The following is a 22,439-nucleotide window of genomic DNA, read 5'->3' as shown; positions in this document are numbered from 1 at the left end:
CAACCCGGCTGAAAACAAACAAGGAACCAGCTCAACAGTAAAGAGAGAGAGATGTAGTTCAGTTAGCAACCCGGCTGAAAACAAACAAGGAACCAGCTCAACAGTAGAGAGAGAGAGAGTGTAGTTCAGTTAGCAACCCGGCTGAAAACAAACAAGGAACCAAGCTCAACAGTAAGAGAGAGAGTGTAGTTCAGTTAGGCAACCCGGCTGAAAACAAACAAGGAACCAGCTCAACAGTAAGAGAGAGAGTGTAGTTCAGTTAGCAACCCGCTGAAAACAAACAAGGAACCAGCTCAACAGTAAGAGAGAGAGAGTGTAGTTCAGTTAGCAACCCGGCTGAAAACAAACAAGGAACCAGCTCAACAGTAGAGAGAGAGAGAGAGTGTAGTTCAGTTAGCAACCCGGCTGAAAACAAACAAGGAACCAGGCTCAACAGTAAGAGAGAGAGAGAGTGTAGTTCAGTTAGCAACCCGGCTGAAAACAAACAAGGAACCAGCTCAACAGTAAGAGAGAGAGAGTGTAGTTCAGTTTAGCAACCCGCTGAAAACAAACAAGGAACCAGCTCAACAGTAGAGAGAGAGTGTAGTTCAGTTAGCAACCCCGGCTGAAAAAAACAAGAACCAGCTCAACAGTAAGAGAGAGAGTAGTAAAGCATAGAACACTATAAAAAAAAACGAGTGAAGCTAACAGTGGACATCACGATGTGACTGCAAAAAGAGTTTCACGAAGTGTTAGAAGAGTTGTAGTTGGTTTGGAGACAGGGTTCCGCTGGTAGTTCAGTTAGCAACCCGAGCTGAAAACAGAACAAGGAACCAGCTCAACAGTAAGATGAGAGAGAGAGTGTAGTTCAGTTAGCAACCCGGCTGAAAAACCAAACAAGGAACCAAGCCCTCAACTTAGAGAGAGAGAGTGTTAGGTTAGTTAGCAACCCTGCTAAACAACAAGGAACCAGCTCAACAGTTAAGAGAGAGAGTTGTAGTTCAGTTAGCAACCCGGCTGAAAACAAACAAGGAACCAGCTCAACAAGTAAAGAGAGAGGAGAAGAGAGGTAGTTCAGTTAGCAACCCGCTGAAAAAACACAACAAGAACCAGCTTCAACAGTAAGAGAGAGAGAGAGTTGTAGTTCAGTTAGCACACCCGGCTGAAAAACAACAACGAGGAACCAGCTACAACAGTAAGAGAGAGAGGAGTGTAGATCAGTTTAAGCAACCTGCTGAAAACAAACAAGGAACCAGCTCAACAGTAAGAGAGAGAGAGAGTGTAGTTCAGTTAGCAACCCYGCTGAAAACAAACAAGGAACCAGCTCAACAGTAAGAGAGAGAGTGTAGTTCAGTTAGCAACCCGGCTGAAAACAAACAAGGAACCAGCTCAACTGGTCCAGCTGGTTTCAACCTCGCTGCCAGCCTGCATGCCGGCTGTCTGGTTTTCCCCTTTCTCGTGGTGGTTGTTGTAGTTGTTCTTCAACCAGGACTTGACTGCCGTCAGTTAGGCTTGTGAGTTCCCACAGGAATATGCAGCAGACCAAAACAGACTGAGCCAGGTGCTGACAGCCAAACAGCCCAGTCTGGACGTGCAGTGGCTGAGMTGGCCTTGCTAAAGTTAAATAATGTCCATCATGTTATGTTGAAACCAAAACGGAAATGTCCACAGTGTGAACAATTACGTTTTTCAAAGTCTGATTTTAAAAGGCAGTAGATCTAAGCTATCCTAAAGCTACGTACCTGACACAATGTGCTCTGTTCTGCTTGGGCTATCTGTTGGCATTGGCTAAGGCAACACTGGCTATATGATATGGCTGAGGCTGCCAGTGTTCTATCTGTACTGTTCTGGCTGAGGTGTTGTCTGCCTGCCAGACTGGGTGTCTGTGGCTGCATGTCTGGGTGAAAGGCAGCATAGCTAATGTTGGCGGGACTAATCTGCACACTGTGTCATGTGCACTCCACGGGGGAAGGTAGGGGGAGGGCTGGCAGTGAGCAATCTGATGGTTCAGACCTCTGCCAGATAAATGGCTCTCATAGCCAATCACACACAGCCGATGGGGGAATCCCCGGGAAACAAATAACCTCCTTGGCCAATGGCTGCGCCCGGAGATAAAGAAATAAACATATAAAGAAATAAAGAAAGAGGGAAACATCCTGAGGACATCCCCCACTGGCACTGACATCTCTCTCCCTCCTCTCCCTCCTCTCCCTCCTCTCACTATTTAAGTCATCTGTTTGCACTTCCTCACTCCCTCCCGCTTTCTCTCCCTCTCATTAATGATCTAATTTTTCCCTGCAGACTTGTTCTCTGTCTAAACCTAGAAACAAGCACAGATACTGACTCCTACTGAACTGTCACGCTCTTCCACACACAGAGAGTACGTAGTCAAAGTTCAAAACCATTCAGTTTCATAATCATTTAGCTTATAATTTCCAATCTGGGAATAGATTAACTAAGCATTTGCTAATTAAATAGGGGCGAAATAAAAAGGTCCATTTCAAAGTGAAAAGGAGAATCATTTTTTGTTGTTGGTTTAAGTACCTTTTATTTACCTAATGAATATGTTTCACCTGCTTATCGAGACAGGTTCATTGCGGTTCAGTCGATGTGGCCTTTAAGACCCATCTATCCTCTGTCCTCCCACAGCTCCACCAACCAACCCTTTTCTCACCTCATTCACTCCTACTCCCTGTGGAGTGTGAAGAGAACACTCACGTCAGAATAGCTGTCAACCCAGGAGAGAGTGAGGTGATTTTCCCCACGCTCAAGACTCACCTTCAATAAACACTGACGTGTGTGTTCCAGCCAATTACCATGTGAATAGTCAAGGTCAACACAGCCAGCAGTCCAACAGAGGGGACTGGGCCAGAGGAGGTGAACATGCTAAAATCTGGTGCTGGGAAAARATGACTGCTGAGTGGACAACTAAGGAGGTAGAGGTTGTTGTAGTGTGGGAGATTGTGTGTATGTACGTGTGTGTTGAGTGACAGACAGGTAGTGTGTGTTGGGAGTGCTTACTGGTAAACTAGAAGGCCGTCCCTGCATGCTGTCCTCTGCGCCACTCTTGTTGGAAGTCATAGGCTGGTTGGAGGGGGGAGCACTGGACTGGGAGCTGAACGAGTCCTGGGAGAGCTCCTGGATAGAGAGGGAGGATAGAGGGCGAGGAAAAATAGATGAATGTGTGTAAACTGAGGAACCCTGAAAGCCTGAGTAAGCTAATGCCTAGGCCTTAGTTCAGCGGATACGTGATGTTTTACCTGTGGCGGAGGTGGAAACCGCTGGAAGGGCGACTGCTGCTGCTGCTGCAGGGGTGGGGTCTGGGAGTAGGGTGAGAGCTGGCCCTGCTGAGACTGACCCTGCTGCTGTGGTGGTCCACCGTGACCTGGAGATGGGTGGTGGCCCTGGGAGCCCGGGGAGGATTGGTGGCCGGGGGGTGGCTGGTGGACTGGGGGTTGTTGATGGCCTGGGGGTGGCTGGGCCTGTGGAGGGGCCGCCCTATCTTGCTGCTGCTGCGGGGGTCCTTGCTGCTGCTGCGGGGGTCCTTGTTGCTGCGAGGGGGGTTGCTGCTGTGGAGGCTGCTGCCCCTGCCCTGGGCCTGGGGGTCCTTGCTGCTGAGGGTAGCTGGGCTGGGGGCCCTGACCCTGGGGCCCGGGCTGGCCCTGACCCTGGGGCCCGGGCTGGCCCTGACCCTGGGGCCCCGGCTGCTGCGGGGGCTGGGGTGGTCCCTGGTTGTAGGGTGGCTGGGCCTGGGGTGGACCCCCTTGCGGAGGCCCTTGGCCCTGGGGCCCGGGCTGACCCTGCTGGGGGTAGGGGGCCTGGGTTCCAGGGGTAGTCTGGGGCTGCTGGGGGTAGGGGGCCTGCTGCTGGCCAGCGTGTGGTGGGGGACCGTGCGGGCTGTAGTAGCCCTGGCTCTGCTGACCGTAGCCCCCTGGACCCTGCTGCCCAAAGCCGGCCATCTAGAGAAAGGACAAACCGCAATGTAGTCACAGATTTAGTCGCTTTACTATCTACGCCAGTGTCGCAAACTCCCAGTCCAAAATGCGGTCCGCAGGCCCATTTAATGGAGCCCACAGAAAAAAGAAGCAGAGTCCTCTGGTGTACATAAGGACAGTTATTTTAGTCCTATTGAGATCCAGCCCTGCACACACAATTGGCAAAATACAATATATTACGAAATGCACAAAAATTACAAATTGTTTTTCATGAAAAACAATCACATTCAGCGGTTAGCATAAAACGTAATATATTTTTCTACATTAGGCAATATTAAGAGGATTAAATAGCAATACTCTTTACTAGCTGCTCTTTTAAAATGTCACTTGGTGGTCTTGTTGCTTTTCTGTACGTAAAAAGACTTATCGCACAGAACTTTGGCGTRGCATTGTTCTCAAGTAACTCCAAAGACTAGCTGACCGTGCCCAGCAAGTCCACTGGGGAAAGAAAAGCCCTGTCTAGCGGGGCCCTTACCCTCGAAACCATTCAAAGAAAACATGAGGAGTTGAAGACCTGTATCAAACCCACCTGAAGTGGCTGTTGTCTGAGACGGGTAACAATGAGACCAGTCTCCTCTACAGGGTGCCTATAACACCCAACAGGCCTGTCTGTGCGTCTCTAAACTAACAGAGCCGTTTAAGCTGTGACTGCATGACAGTGTTATGATCTTAAGATGTGCTGATATCATCGAGAGAGAGAGAGAGAGAGAGAGAGAGAGAGAGAGAGAGAGAGAGAGAGAGAAAGAGGGAGCGAGAAGGATCGACAGCATTACCAACCTGTTGTCCGTATTGCATGCCAGCCATGCCGGTGGGGGTGCGTCCCTGCATGCCGATGGGATACCTTTGAGGCCCCGGGGGTCCATAGCCCTGGCCTGGGTAGGAGGCACCCTGTTGGGCCCCTGGAGGAGGAGGGCCCTGCCCCTGGCRTGGCTGCTGCTGCTGGGAGTAGGGGTTGGCTCCACCGTACCCCTGGCCCCGGATCTTCCCTACATGGTCCATAGGGGGCTGGAGAGAGAGGGGGAGGGCTTGTAACCAAACTTAGGACATTCATATGTTTATTTCCATCTTTAACATTGCAATCACTGAACTCCTGAATAAAATCATTTGAACCAATGCAACTCATTAAAATGTGACCGTTTGAGGAATGGTACACAAGCTAAGCAGGAAAAACCACATGAGACGTCACTACGGAGTCCCATAACTAAGCCATGCCGCCGGTGGGGAAAGTGAAACCTATGAGGGTAGAGCTAAAGAATGCCAACAAAACAGTCTGGACGGATTGGTTCCCCACAAAAAAAAGGGGAAAAAACTTGGCCATGAATGAATGAATGAATGAGCCCAGTCTCCTCCCTCCATCCCTTCGCCAGGAGCATTTGACTGCCCAGGAGATCAGAATGCCAGAGGGAAGTTAAAGTTACGTTCTGACGTTGGGGAGTGTTAAGGTTCCTATGAAAATAATCTGGAGGAAATAAAAGTATTCGTCTGTCTGTCTGTGGTGGCTGGAAGCGAGCACACCCCTCAGGGGAGAGATACATCATGGGAGAGGACAGGCCTGACCCTGCCTACACCTGGAGTGGAATGGCTGGGGCATCGTCTCACACAAACACACACAGTAACCGCAGTACCAAAAACAGTAGCCGCAATACCAAATACAGTAGTCTCCGAGTCTGACTGAATTGGAGAAATACCACCACCAGTGTTTCCCCTACTACTGAGAGCTGAGGAGGGCTAGTTGGCATCGCTCCACTCTTATCTTTATCTCTGCATTTTTGGAAAAGTACAAGTAAGTAAGTTAGCATTTCACTGTTAGTCTACAGCTGTTGTCTACAAAGCATGTGATAAATACAATTTGATTTGACTACAATACCTGTTGTTTTCTTATACATCTGAGCCAGTGTTCACCTTTGCATGTAAACGCCAGCGGCGGCGACCACCAGCATACAATCAGAGACGATGCTAGTACAGAGGGAGGATGCTTTGAAGTATCAGGCAGCAGCACCTTGAGCCTCTTGGACCCCAAGACAGGACGGCAACACACAGACACAAAGCAACAGACACAACACCTTCTCTCTGCTTCCCATGGTTACTCATCCATGTCATGTTTTTCCCTCCCAAACCAAACCTCAGTGCCTGATTATACAAGACAACCACAGTCTATTTATAGCCCAGACCAGAGAGCAGGAGAGGAGGGAGAGGGAGAGGGCAGTGTGCCTGAAATGTAACAGGTCCCAGCTGTATGGTGTTTGAACCCGTGCCAGAGACCGGCTCCTCTTCTCTCTTCTCCTCCTGTTTTAATAACGCTGTTTTGGCACTGCGTGAATGACACTCGCAATACGGGGGAGGGGGGATGAAACTGGTCCCGTGGGGGCAGCAAGGGGAAGGAGGGGTGGGGGGTTGTCAGCATAAAGAGATACCACATTCTATCCACTCCACATTTTACCTCCAGCCAGCCCAGCCACCCACAGGGCAGGCCTCCCCCCTCTCCAGGGCTACCCCAGGTTCAAGGACAGAGTGTGTGTTACTATACTCCCTAGGGTCATAACAGGACCCTGTCGCAGGGAGGTGGTCTCCCGTGACCTCTCCTGCACATTTAACCCAGTCCGTCTGAGTCTGAATGAATGTGCATAACATCCAGCCACACAACGATCCTCTGGCTAGAAAAGATAAATACTGTTTGTTTGCAACCACTTCCAAGTTGGACGTATTAAATGGTTTTATTTGGTTAAAAACAAAATCACCGCCATGATAGCTAGCCTGTATTGCAGAAAAAAGATTGGTTTTCCAAGCTAACAACAGCAGTGCTAAGCTTCAGCACAGTTAGGTCATCACTCCAAGAGTTTGGATGTCTGTCTGCCACTAAACTAGGATGATCTGTCCTGTCTAGTCACCTTCCCTCCCTCCAGCCACGTGTACCTACCTAACCCCTGTGTTGACATCTCCATGGCAACCACATATATGCACTGTGAGTAACCTCCTCTAACCTGAGTAGGGTAGAGTCCCAAACGGGCACCGTATTCCCTATATAGTGCACTACTTTTAACTGGAGCCCAATTCCTTATTACATATCCCATAGGGCTCTGGTAAAAATGTGTGCACTTTATAGGGAATTGGGTATTTAAGGCCACTAGCAGCAATTTACCAGCCTCCCTTTTTTAATGATCAATGACAAACACAGACACATAAGAATCACAAATGTAAAACCAGAACAATGGAGGCAGGCGGTCAGGTTATTTGTCATGCGCCAAATACAGTGAAATGCTGACTTAAAACTGCATTGTTGGTTAAGGGCTTGTAAGAAAATACCTACAAAGTAAGAGATAAGAATAACAAATAATGAAAGAGCAGCAGTAAATAACAAATGCGGGGCTATATACAGGGGGTACCGGTACAGAGTCAATACYCGGGGGCACCGGTCAGTCGAGGCAGTTCTGGGGAAGGGAACCAAAGAATGACTGCAGCATTTAAGGTCCAAGAACACGGTGGCCACCATCCAATTTCTTAAATTAACATGTAAATGCCGAAGCCTCCACCTCGTCCAGCCTGAAGCAGCCCCGGCACGCCTCCCCCTTCCAGTCCTACAGATGCTACTGCTTTCCCCGTCCAGCCTGACAGAGGTACGCTCCCCCGTACGCTCCCCCGTACCAGCTGACAGGGTACGCTCCCCCGTCCAGCCTGACAGAGGCGTACGCGTCCCCCGTCCAGCGCGACAGAGGACGCTCCCCGTCCAGCCTGACAGAGCGGTACGCTCCCCGTCACAGTCTGACAGAGGACGCTCCCCCCGCTCCAGACCTGACAGAGCGTGACGCTCCCCCGTCCAGCCTGACAGAGGTACGCTCCCCGTCCAGCCCACTGGACAGAGGACGCTCCCCCGTCCAGACCTGACAGAGGGAGCCTCCCCCGTCCAGCCTGACAGAGGTACGCTCCTCCCGTCCAGCCTGACAGAGGGACGCTCCCCCGTCCAGCCTGACAGAGGTACGCTCCCCCGTCCAGCCAGACAGGGCGACGCCTCCCCCGTCCAGCCAGACAGAGCGACGCTCCCCCGTCCAGCCTGACAGAGTACGCGTCCCCCGTCCAGCCAGACAGGGCGACGCTCCCCCGTCCAACTGACAGCAGGTCGCCCCCGTCCACCTGACAGAGCGAGCTCCCCGCTCAACCTGACAGAGCGGGACTCCCCCGTCCAACCTGACAGCGGCGTAACGCGTCCCCGTCCAACCTGACAGAGGGACGCTCCCCCGTCCAACCTGACAGAAGGGCGCTCCCCCGTCCAAACCTGACAGAGCGGACGCCTCCCCCGTCCAACCTGACAGAGGGGAACGCTCCCCCGTCCAACCTGACAGGGGGACGCTCCCCATCCAACCTGACAGAGGGACGCTCCCCCGCTCCACCTGACAGGGGGACGCTCCCCCGTCCAACCTGATAGGGGACGCTCCCCCGTCCAACCTGACAGAGCTTGAGAAGATCTGGCAGAGAAAAATGGGAATCTCCCCAAATACAGGCGTGTGCCAGCTGTAGCGTCCTACCCAAGAAGACTCGAGCTGTAATCGCTTCCAAGGGTGCTTCAACAAAGTACTGAGGAAAGGCGTTGAATACTTAAGTAAATGTGATATTTCAATTTTTGATAGATTTGAAAACATTTCTAAAAACCTGTTTTTTCTGATGTCATTATGGGGGTTTGTGTGTAGATTGAGGGAAATAAGATCATTTAATTTTAGAATAAGGCTGTAACGTAAACAAAATGTGGAAAAGATCAAGGTCTGAAAACTTCAGAATGCGCTGTATGATGTAGATGTATACCTGCTATGCTTGCTGATGTATGTGTGTATGAGATGTATGTATGTGTGTATGTTAATATGTAGCCTATGTAGTAGTATGTTATGTATGATTTTCTAATGTATGTATGTTGTATGTATGTATGTTGTCTATGCTATGTAGTGTTTGTTGTGTGTGTGATGTGTGTATGTATGCTATGTATGTGGTATGTATGTGTGTATCTATGTGTGTGGTGTGTGTGTGTGTGTGTGTGTGTGTGTGTTGTGTGTGTGTGTGTGTGTGTGTGTGTGTGTGTGTGTGGTGTGTGGTGTGTGTGGTGTGTTGTGTGTGTGTTGTGTGTGTGCAATGTATGTACACACACACACTTACGCCCATCTCAATCCATTGCCGGAGACCTAGACTGAAAGCCAATTCATGGTTGATCTGAAAGATGTGGACGGTGTGTCCACATGGCTGGTGTGACAGTTACAGAGGCTCCAGAGGCCAACTCACCATGCGCCTCCCAAATGGTGTAACAACGCGGAGGACTCTGTAGAAGTCCGCATTGACATGGATTGGTTGACGGTAAAACACAAACTCACTTCCTTGACAAGAGCGCTGCGAATCCCAAGAAGAATGCCCTGACTTCTGCTGAGGTCACATCACCATTAAAGAAAATCTAGATCTCTGGCGCCCTCGAGGCATTTGTCTTATTTCATCAAACCGTAACCATTAAGCATCAGACAAGCTCAATGCATATCGTTTATTTTATTMAAACACACAGAGGATGTCTATATATTGAAAAATACACTTAAAATGTCTGCCAATCGATTGGTTGAAAGAACAGACAATCAGGTGTTTATTTTGTAGGGGACAACCTTAATGTGCTTTAATGAAATCAACTGCACTGATCAATAATATAAACACAACATGTAAAGTGTTGGTCCCTTGCTTCATGAGCTAAAATAAAAAGATCCCAGAAATGTTCCATACGCACAAAAATATTATTTCTTTCAAATTTTGGCAACAAATTTATTAACATCCCTGTTAGTGAGCATTTTATCATTTGTCAAGATATGCCACACCTGTCCGGTGGATGGATATCAAGAAACTGATTAAACAGCATGATTGTTACACAGATGCACATTGTGATGGGGACAATAAAAGGCCACTCTGAAATGTGCAGTTTTGTCACACAACACAATGCCAGTCTCAAGTTGAGGGAGCAAGCAATTGGTATGCTGACCCTATTCCCTCAACCCTTGATCTCCTTACGTGATTAGTTTGCGTCACATGCATGTGACRAATATGTCCTGASCTATAGCATATCATAATCACATCACTACATTGGTTATAACAAACTCAGAACACCGTAACGCGTCATCTGCATCCATTATGCTGTCATGTGACAAACTTGAAACGGGGGAATGTTTACTGGTTGTTCAGGAGGTAAAGGGGAAGTCCGATGTGACAAATAAACTTAACACGTTGTGGAAAATACTGGAGATGAAGAAAAGGAAGGTAAGGCTCAAACACAGAGCATTTTATGTGACTAACAGCTGATGTTTGATTACAATGTATTTTTTACAGTTTGGAACAATGTAAACGACACTAAATAAATGATAAAACTGTTGTTCTTATTAAAGAAGCAATAACACTGGCCTTCTTTAGACTAGTTGAGTATCTGGAGCATCAGCATTTGTGGGTTCGATTACAGGCTCAAAATGGCCAGAAACAATAATTTTTTTGCACAAATGTGTTTACATCCCTGTTATTGAGCATTTCTCCTTTGCCAAGATAATCCATCCACCTGACAGGTGTGGCATATCAAGAAGTGGATGAAACAGCATGATCATTACACAGATGCACCTTGTGCTGGGGACAATAAAAGGCCACTAAAATGTACCGTTTTGCAACACAATGCCACAGATGTCTCAAATTTTGAGGGAGCATGCAATTGGAATGCTGACAGCAGGAATGTCCACCAGAGCTGTTGCACAAATCAGACAGCTCTCTTGCACACAAAGGAAAAATGTTTTTTTTTGCTACTGCTCAACTCAAGAAATCTCAGTCGACCAACAGCCTATCGACCAAACAATCGACCAGTTGACTAAATGAGGTCAGCCCTACACCAGACACATCAAGGTCGGTATTTCAACATGAGTGTGCAGAAGCATGACTTTTCCCCCATTGTAGCCTACAATCTGAGTTCAGTTCTAAACTGACTGGTGAGCATGACAGTAAAAAGATAGCAGTTGAACACAAAGGTTTATGAGCCAACCACAAGATAAGAAGCCAGACACCCTCCCTCCTTCCTCTGTCTCTCTCTACCACACACTGTTCTCTTTCTGTCCACTCATCTAATCAATCACTGGAGGAAACTCCTCCCTCCCTCCGCCCTTTTTTCCCCCTCTTTCCCCCAAATAAATAAATAAATGAAATTAGCACATGGCTAATCTGCATAGAGGAAAGCCAGAGCACTCCTGGCAGAGAAGGTTGAGCAGTTGGGCCTGGGGGGGATGGTGGAAGGGACTGATGATACTGGTGCGCCCTTTCTCGCCCAGCGTCTGTGTGTCGCGGTGGACTCAAACAGATGGGCTGGGGGCAGACAATAAACAAGTCCTGCTAAATTAATCCGCCACGTGGCCTAGGATCTACACAGACTATTGTTCTGTTGTAAAGCCCTCCACACATGCACAGTGTGGCTCTAGCACTCAGGGCCTCCCTTATACGGGCTGTCACTGTCACTTAGGCCCTATGACTTGCTGGTCTGTTTTGCGTATGTCAAACATAGATGTTAAGCCATTTAGTACAGCTACTTCAAACCAACTCTAAGAAACAACTTGTAAACCTCCTGAACAGGCCTAATCCAGTGAGTGTTCCCACATGCTAAGGAAAAAGGACCACTCTCTGCTTTCTGACCAGGATGTATGAAGAGGAGCAAGAACACCCATAACAACACGTTCTATACCAGTCAGTCTTCATCCCTGTTCCCCTGACTATCACAGGCCCATAGCAAAAGCTGGTGAAACACTGTTAAAAAACTAACACAACAGCTAAAACAAAAATGCCTATTAACAGTTAATTACCCGTTGGTCTGGCGAGCCAAATAGTCACCTGTCTGAGCGGGTTTGCAACCATCCATACCTGTTAAAGAGCTAATGTAAACAAAACAAATGTACAGTTGAAGTCAGAAGTTTACATACACTTAGGTTGGAGTCATTAAAACTTGTTTTTCAACCACTCCACAAATTTCTTGTTAACAAACTATAGTTTTGGCAAGTCCGGTTTTGGACATCTACTTAGTGCATGACAGTACATTTTCCAAACAATTGTTTCAGATTATTTCACATTATAATTCACGTTCACAATCCAGTGGGGTCAGAAGTTTTACATACACTTAAGTTGGACTGTGTTAACAGTTGGAAAATTCACGAAATGATTCATGGCTTTTAGAAGCTTCTGAAGGCTAAATTACATCACTTTGGAGTCAATTGAGGTGTACTGTGGATGTTATTTCAAGGCTAACCTTAAACTCAGTGGCCTCTTTGCTGACATCATGGGAAAATCAAAAGAAATACCAAGACCCAGAAAAAAAATTGTGACTCACAAGTTGGTTTCATCTTGGGGCAATTTCCAAACCGAAGGTACCATGTTCACTGTACAACAATAGTACGCAAGTATAAAAACATGAGACCACGCATGCGTCTATCCGCTTTCAGGAAGGGACGCGTTCTGTCTCTAGAGATGAACTTACTTTGGTGCGAAAGTGGCAAATCAATCCCAGAACAACAGCAAAGGACCCTTGTGACGATGCTGGAGGGAAAACGGTTAAAAAGTTTCTATATCCACAGTAAAACGAGTCTATATCAACTAAACCTGAAGGCGCTCAGCAGGAAGAAGCACTGCTACAAAACCGCCATTAAAAGCAGACTACGGTTGAACTCCATGGGGACAAAGGTCGTCTTTTTGGAGATGTCCTGGTCTGAAGAAACAAAATAGAACTGTTTGGCTAATGACCATCGTTATGTTTGGAGGACAACGGGGGACGCTTGCAAGCTGAAGAACACCATCCCAACCGTGAGCACAGTGGTGGCAGCATCATGTTGTGGGGTGCTGTGCTGCAGGAAGACTAGTGCACTTCACAAAATAGATGGCATCATGAGGAAGGAAATGTTGTGGGATATTTGAACAACATTCCAGAATAGTCAGGAAGATAAAGCCTTGGTCGAAATGGATCTTTCCAAATGGAAATGACCAAGCATACTTCTCAAAGTTGTGGGCAAAATGCTTAAGGACAACAAAGTCAAGGTATTGCGAGTGGATCGAAAGCCGCTGACCTCAATCCATAGAAAATGTGTGGTCAGACTGAAAAAGCGTGTGCGAGCAAGGACGGCCTACAAACCCTGACTCGTTACAAACGCCAGTCTGTCAGGAGGAATGGGCCAAAATTCACCCAACTTATTGTGGGAAGCTTGTGGAAGGCTACCCGCAACGTTTGACCCAAGTTAAACAATTTAAAGGCAATGCTACCAAATACTAATTGAGTGTATGTAAACTTCTGACCCACTGGGAATGTGATGAAAGAAATAAAAGCTGAAATAAATCATTCTCTCTACTATTATTCTGACATTTCACATTCATATAATAAAGTGGTGATCCTAACTGACCTAAGACAGGGAATTTTTACTCTGAGTGAATGTCAGGAATTGTGAAAAACTGAGTTTAAATGTGTTTGGCTAAGGTGTATGTAAACTTACGACTTCAACTGTATACAAGTTAAACCCATGCCCACCACTCTTACAACCGCATTGGTTAGGACTCTAAGCTGACCGCTAGAAGACTGGAATAAAACAAGAAAATGACCTCCTCTCCTGCTTACGCCCCCCCATCGTCTGGGGAGGGAGTGGGGACTGATGTACCACACTACTACAGCAGTACACACCCAGATGTTCCTCCAGCTGTTTGCAAAAAGTCTAAAGATTTACAGGACAAAAAGATTAAACACAGGAGCTCACACACCATGGATTAAAAACGCTTCAGTTTAACCCGTTGGAAGCTAACGGGATGAAACAAGGTTAACCTTTAGTTTTGAGCCTAAAACCTACATAAAAGATGAGGCTGTTATGAGAATCATTCTCTTCCCTGTGAGCTGATCTTGTCCAGAGGGACCAGGTCTATTTCGCCTTCGGGCTGGTAGCTTTCACTTGGCACAGCCCGTTGGGCCACAGGACAAGTCACCTGAATGTTGAACTCTACTATAAGACTAGATAGGCTACTCTTTTTTTCAAATGGAGTATTTTCCCAATATTGTCTGTAAAGAACTGTCTGGCCTAGGTTGGGAGAAGAACACAAAGCTGTAGCCTTCATACACAATATTACAGATTAAATATATCTACTCAGCAATGAGTCCGAGGTCTGCCAGAGAGCCACGAGCTCAGTCTCGCGCGTTCACGTGAGAGTGAGCTCTGTTCCATTGCAATTCTACAGACAAAGGAATTRTCCGGTTGGAACATTATTGAAGATTTATGTTAAAAACATCCTAAAGATTGATTCTATACTTCGTTTGACATGTTTCTACGGACTGTAATATAACTTTTTGGACTTTTCGTCCGTACTTTCCGCTGGACTTGCACGCCCGTCGTGAGTTTAGATTGTGTACTGAACGTGCAAACAACAAGGAGGAATTTGGACATAAATGATGGACATTATCGAACAAAAACATTTATTGTGGAACTGGGATTCCTGGGAGTGCATTCTGATGAAGATCATCAAAGGTAAGTGAATATTTATAATACTATTTCTGACTTCTGTTGACTCCACAGCATGGCGGATATCTGTTTGGCGCCGTACTCAGATTATTGCATGGTTTGCTTTTTCGTAAAGTTTTTTGAAATCTGACACAGCGGTTGCATTAAGGAGAAGTGGATCTAAAATTCCATGCATAACAGTTGTATCTTTTATCAATGTTTATTATGAGTATTTCTGTAAATTGATGTGGCTCTCTGCAAAATCACCGGATGTTTTGGAACTACTGAACATAACGCGCCAATGTAAACTCATATTTATTTATATAAATATGAACTTTACCGAACAAAACATACATGTATTGTGTAACATGAAGTCCTATGAGTGTCATCTGATGAAGATCATCAAAGGTTAGTGATTAATTTTATCTATATTTCTGCTTTTTGTGACTCCTCTCTTTGGCTGGAAAAATGGCTGTGTTTTTCTGTGACTTGGCTCTGACCTAACATAATCGTTTGGTTTGCTCTCGTCGTAAAGCCTTTTTGAAATCAGACACTGTGGCTGGATTTACAACAAGTGTACCTTTAAAATGGTGTAAAATACATGTATGTTTGAGGAATTTGAATTATGGGATTTCTGTTGTTTTGAATTTGGCACCCTGCAATTTCACTGGCTGTTGACGAGTTGGGACGCTACCGTCCCACATACCCTAGTGAGGTTAACCTGTGACCCTCAGACCAGACCCATCTTCTAGCCAGGTCCCTCATATCCTGAAGAGATGCCAGGGCTGCTGGTGGTTGGACTCCATGGGGTACAACCCTAGAATAACTCAGATTTTTTATTGGCCAACCATCAATATCCTGCCTTGCTCAAATTTCATTAGCCATGCTGTTTTCACCAACCCAGAACTTAAGACATTTGCAGCTAATACGGAATTATTTTGGTTTAAAGGTACTGTCATGGATAAATAGGCTATGTGGCCCATTAGGCTAGCTTCTATTTTAGCCAGTAGAGTGGGCCTGTTTTATGCATCAGCCAAAGAGATAAGACAATCCCATGACGCCCCAGCAACAGGTCACATGATGTCCTCGGGTGTTTATACAAGACTAACCACAAGCCACGATGACCTCAGTGGCCTGGATGACCCCGTACGATAATAAGATTGTCACTCAGTCAATACACTACCATTTACATGCCAGAATACCCAGCTGAACCAAGCCAGCGGGGCCAAGCCAGGCAGGCAGGAACAGAGGGTGCTTAAAGATCTGTCTGGGTCACGCGCCTAACCCACTAACACACACAGTCAGACAACACCTGACTGACTGACTCCATTCACCCTAGTCTCAACTGACTCAGGGAGCGGTAGTTGGTCGCCGTTATAGGTAAGCACGCCTCAGAGGGGGAGTAGAACCGTTGAACTGGTGAATTTGCACATCCAGCACTCCAATAGAACGAAGCAACAACAGCAACACACACACATTTCGCTAAGCAACAGTTAGGCCTGAGACATGCAAATCCTGGGGTCGTGGAGAGGTTGATGCATGGCGGGAGACATCAACGCTGCAGCATGCCACACCTACACCTGGTCTACATGGTGGTGGAGCCTGAGGCCCAAGGAGAAACAATACTAAACAGGTTTCAGAGCAGTAGAACCAAATGAGAGTCAGTAACTGTACATATTTCACTTTAACTTGAGAAATACACATTTGGGTTTGCTCAAACCTCATCAACGATGGTATTCCCCAAAATGCATTGCAAGGAAACTCTGCAACGACCGCTTTCCCATCCCTCATGAAGCCAATGGCATTTTAGCACAGAGAGCTAGCCTGAGCAGAGCTGTGTATGAAAAGCTGTGAGGTACAGTAACAAAATGTCCCCACCCCCCACAATCAACAGCTGAACCGCCCTTCCCCAGTCAGCAGTCAAACATTTACAGGTTAACCTGCTTCTCTATAAAACACACATTTACAGGTTAACCTGCTTCTCTATAAAACACACATTTACAGGTTAACCTGCTTCTCTATAAAACACACATTTAAAGGTTAACCTGCTCCTCTATAAAACACACATTATACATCACGTGAATTAAGTCTGCAGCCACGCTAGCATATAACTGTGCCGAGAGACGAGAAGAATGACAGAATTGAAAAAGTTTGCAGTTTTGTTTTTTTAAATGTGTGTAGTCCTAAATAAATGCTAGCCTTTCTTTTTAAGCTGCACATGGATCTCCAGTCCATCTTGTAGGCTTCACCTAGTGGTAGACCACTAGCATGGCCCCAATCCCATACCACTGCTCTCAGGGCAGTGGCTGGTAAAAGTAAAAGGAGAGAATGATTTGAGGATGGGAAAAAAGTGTAAGAGTGGCCTGATTAGGGCAGGAAAAAGTGGTGGACACAACATGTGGAATGAGAGAATACTGACTGTAGGGTAAGAGGGGGACAAAAGACGAGAGAGGAACTGTAGTCCGTATGCACCACCTCCTAGACTGTTGGCGGAGGGCGGAAAACCACTAGTCTGTCTGTCTGACTGAAGAGAAGAGACGGATGACTGGTGGCACGTGGAGCACTGAGCTGGTCACAGAGAGAAGATCCTCCCGAGGCATCCGCCACGTGGGAACACACAGCCAAGCGCGCGCGCACGCACACACGCACACACACACAGCTGTCACAGGCAGCCAAAGATCATTCACAAAAACATTCCCACGGGGATCACCCACACACTTTCTCCCCCTCTCACACACAGGATCAGCCACACACTTTCTCCCCCTCTCACACACAGGATCAGCCACACACTTTCTCCCCCTCTCACATACAGGATCAGCCATACACTTTCTCCCCCTCTCACACACAGGGATTCAACCATACACGTCCTCCACTCTCACTACTAGCAGGATGCCACGCACAAGCACTTTCTCCCCCCTACACACAGGTCAGCCATGTCACACTTTTTCCGCCCGTCTCACACACAGGGATCAGGCACATACACTTTCTCCTCCTCAAGACACAGTATCAGCCACACACTTTCTCCCCCTCTAACAGACATACAGGATCACCGATACACATTTTCTCCCTCATCCACCAGGATCAGCCACATACACTTTCTCCCCCTCTCACACACAGGATCAGCCACACACTTTCTCTCCCTCATCACACACAGGATCAGCCACACACTTTCCCCCCCTCTCAAACACACAGGATCAGCCACACACTTTCTCCCCCTCCACACACAAGGATCGCCACACACTTTCTCCCCTCTCACACACAGGATCTAGCCACACACTTTCTCCCTCACACACACAGGATCAGCCACACACTTTCTCCCCCTACACACAGGACCAGCCACACTTTTCCCCTCAACACACAGGATCAGCCACACACTTTCTCCCCCTCACACACACAGGATCAGCCACACACTTTCTCCCCCTCTCACACCGAGGATCAGCCACACACCTTTCTCCCCTCACACACACAGGATCAGCCAGCACACTTTCTCCCCCTCACACACACAGGATCAGCCACACACTTTCTCCCCTCCAACACAGGATCAGTCCACAACTTTCTCCTCCTCACACACGAGCAGGATCAGCCACACACTAGTCTCCCTCTCACAACAGGTCAGCCAGACACTTTCTCCCTCACACACCAGATAGCCCAGCCTTCTCACCCCTGCACACACACACACACAGGATCAGCCACACACTCTCTCCCCCTCACACACACAGGATCAGCCACACACTTTCTCCCCCTCACACACACAGGATCAGCCCGTCACACAGGGCACACACAAACGAGGCAGCGCTCTGTCCTGGCCGTTTGGCGTGTGGATAATCATTAGTCAGCACTGCAGGCAGACAGACAGGATAGAATCCTTGAGTGCACAGCCACAATATAGTAGAGCACACCTCACAGTTCCCACCACCTCACTGGCTATAGCAGTGTTTCTCAACCCTGGTCCTCTCAAGTACCTCCAAACAGTACATCTCGGTTGCGTTTAGGGAAGTAGACAGTGATGACCTCTGTCCATAGATCTGTACAAACACATCAACTCCAGAAACAGAAACGCATTGTCAGTAACAGTGACATTGTAGCCTAGGCAGGCACAGCTAATTAACGAGAAGGCTGAGGAGAGGCAATGGCATTTATATTCCGTACGTAACAACTGTACGAGCACGAGTATGTGAACAGCCCAATTCAAGAATAACATATGTCGATCACACAATGGATTTTAACAACATAACAGGATTTAACACAAGGCTCTCAGAGGGGATTGCCACTGGAAACGGCATAATAGTTTGTTTCTTCGACTCTCCAGCAGCTCCACATGCAGAGCTGTGGCTGAATGCATCACAAATTGCAGTCCTGGGTTTTAAATTGTCCACTACACAGCTTGCCTACAGGAGAATGAACAGGAGTCTGCAAACACCTGAGAGAAGGAATGAAAGTGTCTTTAAGACAGGTATTCCCAGTGGCATCATACAAGTCTCTTGGGGAGAATAATAAAACAGAGGAAAGAACAGTCCACAGACTGCTGAAAAATGTAGCAGTCATAGTCAACTAATTCAGTGGTTCCCAACCAGGGGTACTAGGACCCCAGGGGGTACTTAGCCTATCCACAGGGGGTACTTGAGAAGACTCGTGAGACCATAGGCCTACTGTTAAAATGCACGAGGGGGTACTTCAGGGGTACACCGGGCAGAGCAAAATTCTATTGGTGATACAGTAAGCGAAAAAGGTTGGGAACAACTGAGCTAACCAATAACAACTTGTTTAAAATGCTTTAAAAAAAATGTTTAACCCTAACCTTGAATATCATGTGAACAACACGTGCAAATGACATAATTGCCAAGAAACGGAAATCAACAAATTCCATCTAAACTTCAATGGATAGAAATGACAAATAGGCCTGGCTATTCAATATTCAGGAGGTTAACTCTACACCTAGCCTACATGTGGTTAATAACATTCTAAAACCGGAAGTCTGTTGACATGATTACACACAGTGTAGCATCAAGTGAAAGTAATCATAGTAACTTGGCTGACACCTTGGCTGCTTGTAAACACTACAACTTCTCCAGCCATTCAGATCCTCTCACACAACACCAGTCAGATTCTATTACAGGGCACTACACAACCTGAAACTATGTAGAACCACACAACACCAGTCAGATTTCTATTACAGAGGGTACTACACAACCTGAAACTATGTAGAACACAAACACCAGTCAGATTCTATTAAAGGGGTACTACACAACCTGAAACTATGTAGAACCACACAACACCAGTCAGATTCTATTACAGGGTACTACACAACCTGAAACTATGTAGAACCCACACAACACCCAGTCAGATTCTATTACAGGGCACTACACAACCTGAAAACTATGTAGAACACACAACACCAGTCAGATTCTATTACAGGGCACTACACAACCTGAAACTATGAGAACACACAACACCAGTCAGATTCTATTACAGGGACTACACAACTAAACTATGTAGAACCACACAACACCAGCAGATTCTATTACAGGCACTACACAACCTGAAACTATTTAGAACCACACAACACCAGTCAGATTCTATTACAGGGTACTACACAACCTTGAAACTATGTAGAACCCACACAACACCAGTCAATTCTATTACAGGGCACTACACAACCTGAAACTATGTAAGAACCACACAACACCAGTCAGATTCTATTACAGGGCACTTACACAACCTGAAACTATGTAGGAACCACACAACACCAGTCAGATTCTATTACAGGGCACACACAACCTGAAACTATGTAGAACCACACAACACCAGTCAGATTCTATTACAAGGGCACTACACAACCTAAACTATGTAGAACCACACAACACCAGTCAGATTCTATTACAGGGCACTATACAACCTGAAACTATGTAGAACCACACAACACCAGTCAGATTCTATTACAGGGCACTACACAACCTCAAACTATGTAGAACCACACAACACCAGTCAGATTCTATTACAGGGCACTACACAACCTCAAACTATGTAGAACCACACAACACCAGTCAGATTCTCCAACAGAACTCCAGTCTCTCCTCTTAGTGCTGATCCTAGATCAGCTAGGAGCACTATTCTAGCATTGGGGAAACAGTCACACCTACTCCCTCTGCTGTTCCAGAGTCAGCACTAGAGCTCTGCCACATCTCCAATCTGTCTGTGGAGCTGTACATGCATGTAGAAGTAGAAACACAATATTTTTGCATGTAGTCTACGGCTGAGATTTTACCTAGATTTACGCTAAACAAACACAACTAATGTATTATTTGAGTGTCAGGCAATACAGTTATCATGCAAATTACTAGAGGAACTTACACGGCATCATGTGTTCAATGAAACCATCCAGAAAGCATATTTTGCAGTGTTGTTTAATTTCGCATGCATGGACACAAAAATAACATGTAGGCTGCTGCATGCTGACCACAATACAAATCAATATTTTGTTTGCATTTCATTCAGGCTAAATGTCATGCAACATAATCCGTTAAACAGGCTAAAGTACGTGAATAACATTAGTAATGTCATGTTGACATTGCCAGAGCTGATGTGGCTGATTTCTGCAGCGTTATAATGCAATTATAAATGACCAGGAGCAGTGGATGGGGAGCCAATCAGATCTCAGCCAGCATGTCGACCTAAGACCAACTGTCTCCTGGCTTTGACAGAAGGACTTTACCTCCATAATTCAAATCTCAAAGCAAACAAAACTGATTTCACTCAAATCACTGGCGTGTTTACTGGCGATACATAGACAACTCAGGGATACATGGGCAAAATATAACGTCTATCGTTAGCTACAATGTAACAATCGGAAGATAAACGTTACAACCTAACAACTCGCGGGAAAATATTGCAGCTGAAGGATAGTCATTTGCTACATTTACAAACATCGACCACAGTCACTTTCAATGACAGAAGTGTACTTTTTATACATATAAAATCCGCTCTACTTGCTTATAACAAATGTTCCAATATAATCGCACGTCATCTGTGCCATTTACATCTTTCTATTTAGAATTGGTGTTAAAGCTTGCAACAAACTTAGGGTGTACATGGAGTGGATATAGCACAAAAATACATTTTAGCAGGGATTCGTTAGCGACATAGCTAGCTGGGGGAAATAACCTTAATTGTGCTTTATACAGACGAAGTTGAAGAAGTACAAGTTCTGATAAGCAAAGAAAGAAAACACCTTTAGCCCAATTTCTCCTCACACTCGTGTCCCCTTTGCCCCGAACCAAGCAAAATCTTTACTAGCTCAGTGAGTTTGGTATTTTAGCACAGACATAGCTTGTTTCTCTGTTTAAATGCTCTTATAGGAGGTGGTGTAGGGAGAAAACACAGAGGCAGCCATTTTAGAGAGCTAGATACTGTTATCTACTTTGGCAATGGCTGGTCTACCACAACACAGAGCGGTCTGTAACTTGCTCAAAGTGCACCAGTACTGAGAGAAAGTTTACCTGGTTTCTGTTCAGAGGTTGTCCCGTGTTCCCTGGGCTCATAGGCGGCTGGTGGCTCCTTTGTTGCCAACCCGGATGACCCCCACCATATTGACTGCTGGCCATATCTGCTGCTCCCTTGCTAGCCCCTTCCTGGTTACTATAGTCTCCTTGTGGGTAGTTCTGGTAGCTCCTCGTGGAGCTTGGAGACGTTAGGAGCTGATTTAATGTCGGGGTAGACGTGGGCTGTGTGTTTCCCATGTTATACCTCTGATTATTGTACGAGGCAGCCATGGCTGTAGTTCCGCCTGCTGGCTGTTGCTTGACTGGCTGCCCCCCAGCCGCCGGGGGCTGGTTATTACGCGGGGAATTCATGGCGTATCCTTGGCCCTGATAAGAAGTCCGGTTRGGGAAGGGGCTGTAGTTGTTAAAATGGTTGGGGAAGCCGTGGTCGTGTGAGTTGGGCGGGTATGGGTCCATCATGTTACCTG

At 46.6% G+C, this 22,439-nt stretch overlaps 1 protein-coding gene across 1 annotated transcript; it reads right to left on the bottom strand.

The window, feature by feature from the left end:
• Positions 1–2,821: 2,821 nt before the first annotated feature.
• Positions 2,822–22,433, bottom strand: LOC112071825 (AT-rich interactive domain-containing protein 1A). Its single transcript, XM_024139255.2, has 4 exons — positions 21,970–22,433; positions 4,752–4,979; positions 3,240–3,938; positions 2,822–3,117 (listed from the first exon to the last, which is right to left on the bottom strand). The coding sequence occupies exons 1-4, from the start codon at positions 22,429–22,431 to the stop codon at positions 2,908–2,910; spliced, it is 1,599 nt and encodes a 532-aa protein (XP_023995023.1). The 5' UTR covers positions 22,432–22,433; the 3' UTR covers positions 2,822–2,907.
• Positions 22,434–22,439: the final 6 nt, after the last annotated feature.

The sequence above is a fragment of the Salvelinus sp. IW2-2015 genome, unplaced genomic scaffold, assembly GCF_002910315.2.
Source record: "Salvelinus sp. IW2-2015 unplaced genomic scaffold, ASM291031v2 Un_scaffold1732, whole genome shotgun sequence".
NCBI classification, from domain to species: domain Eukaryota; kingdom Metazoa; phylum Chordata; class Actinopteri; order Salmoniformes; family Salmonidae; genus Salvelinus; species Salvelinus sp. IW2-2015.
This window is presented reverse-complemented; position numbering and strand designations above follow the sequence as displayed.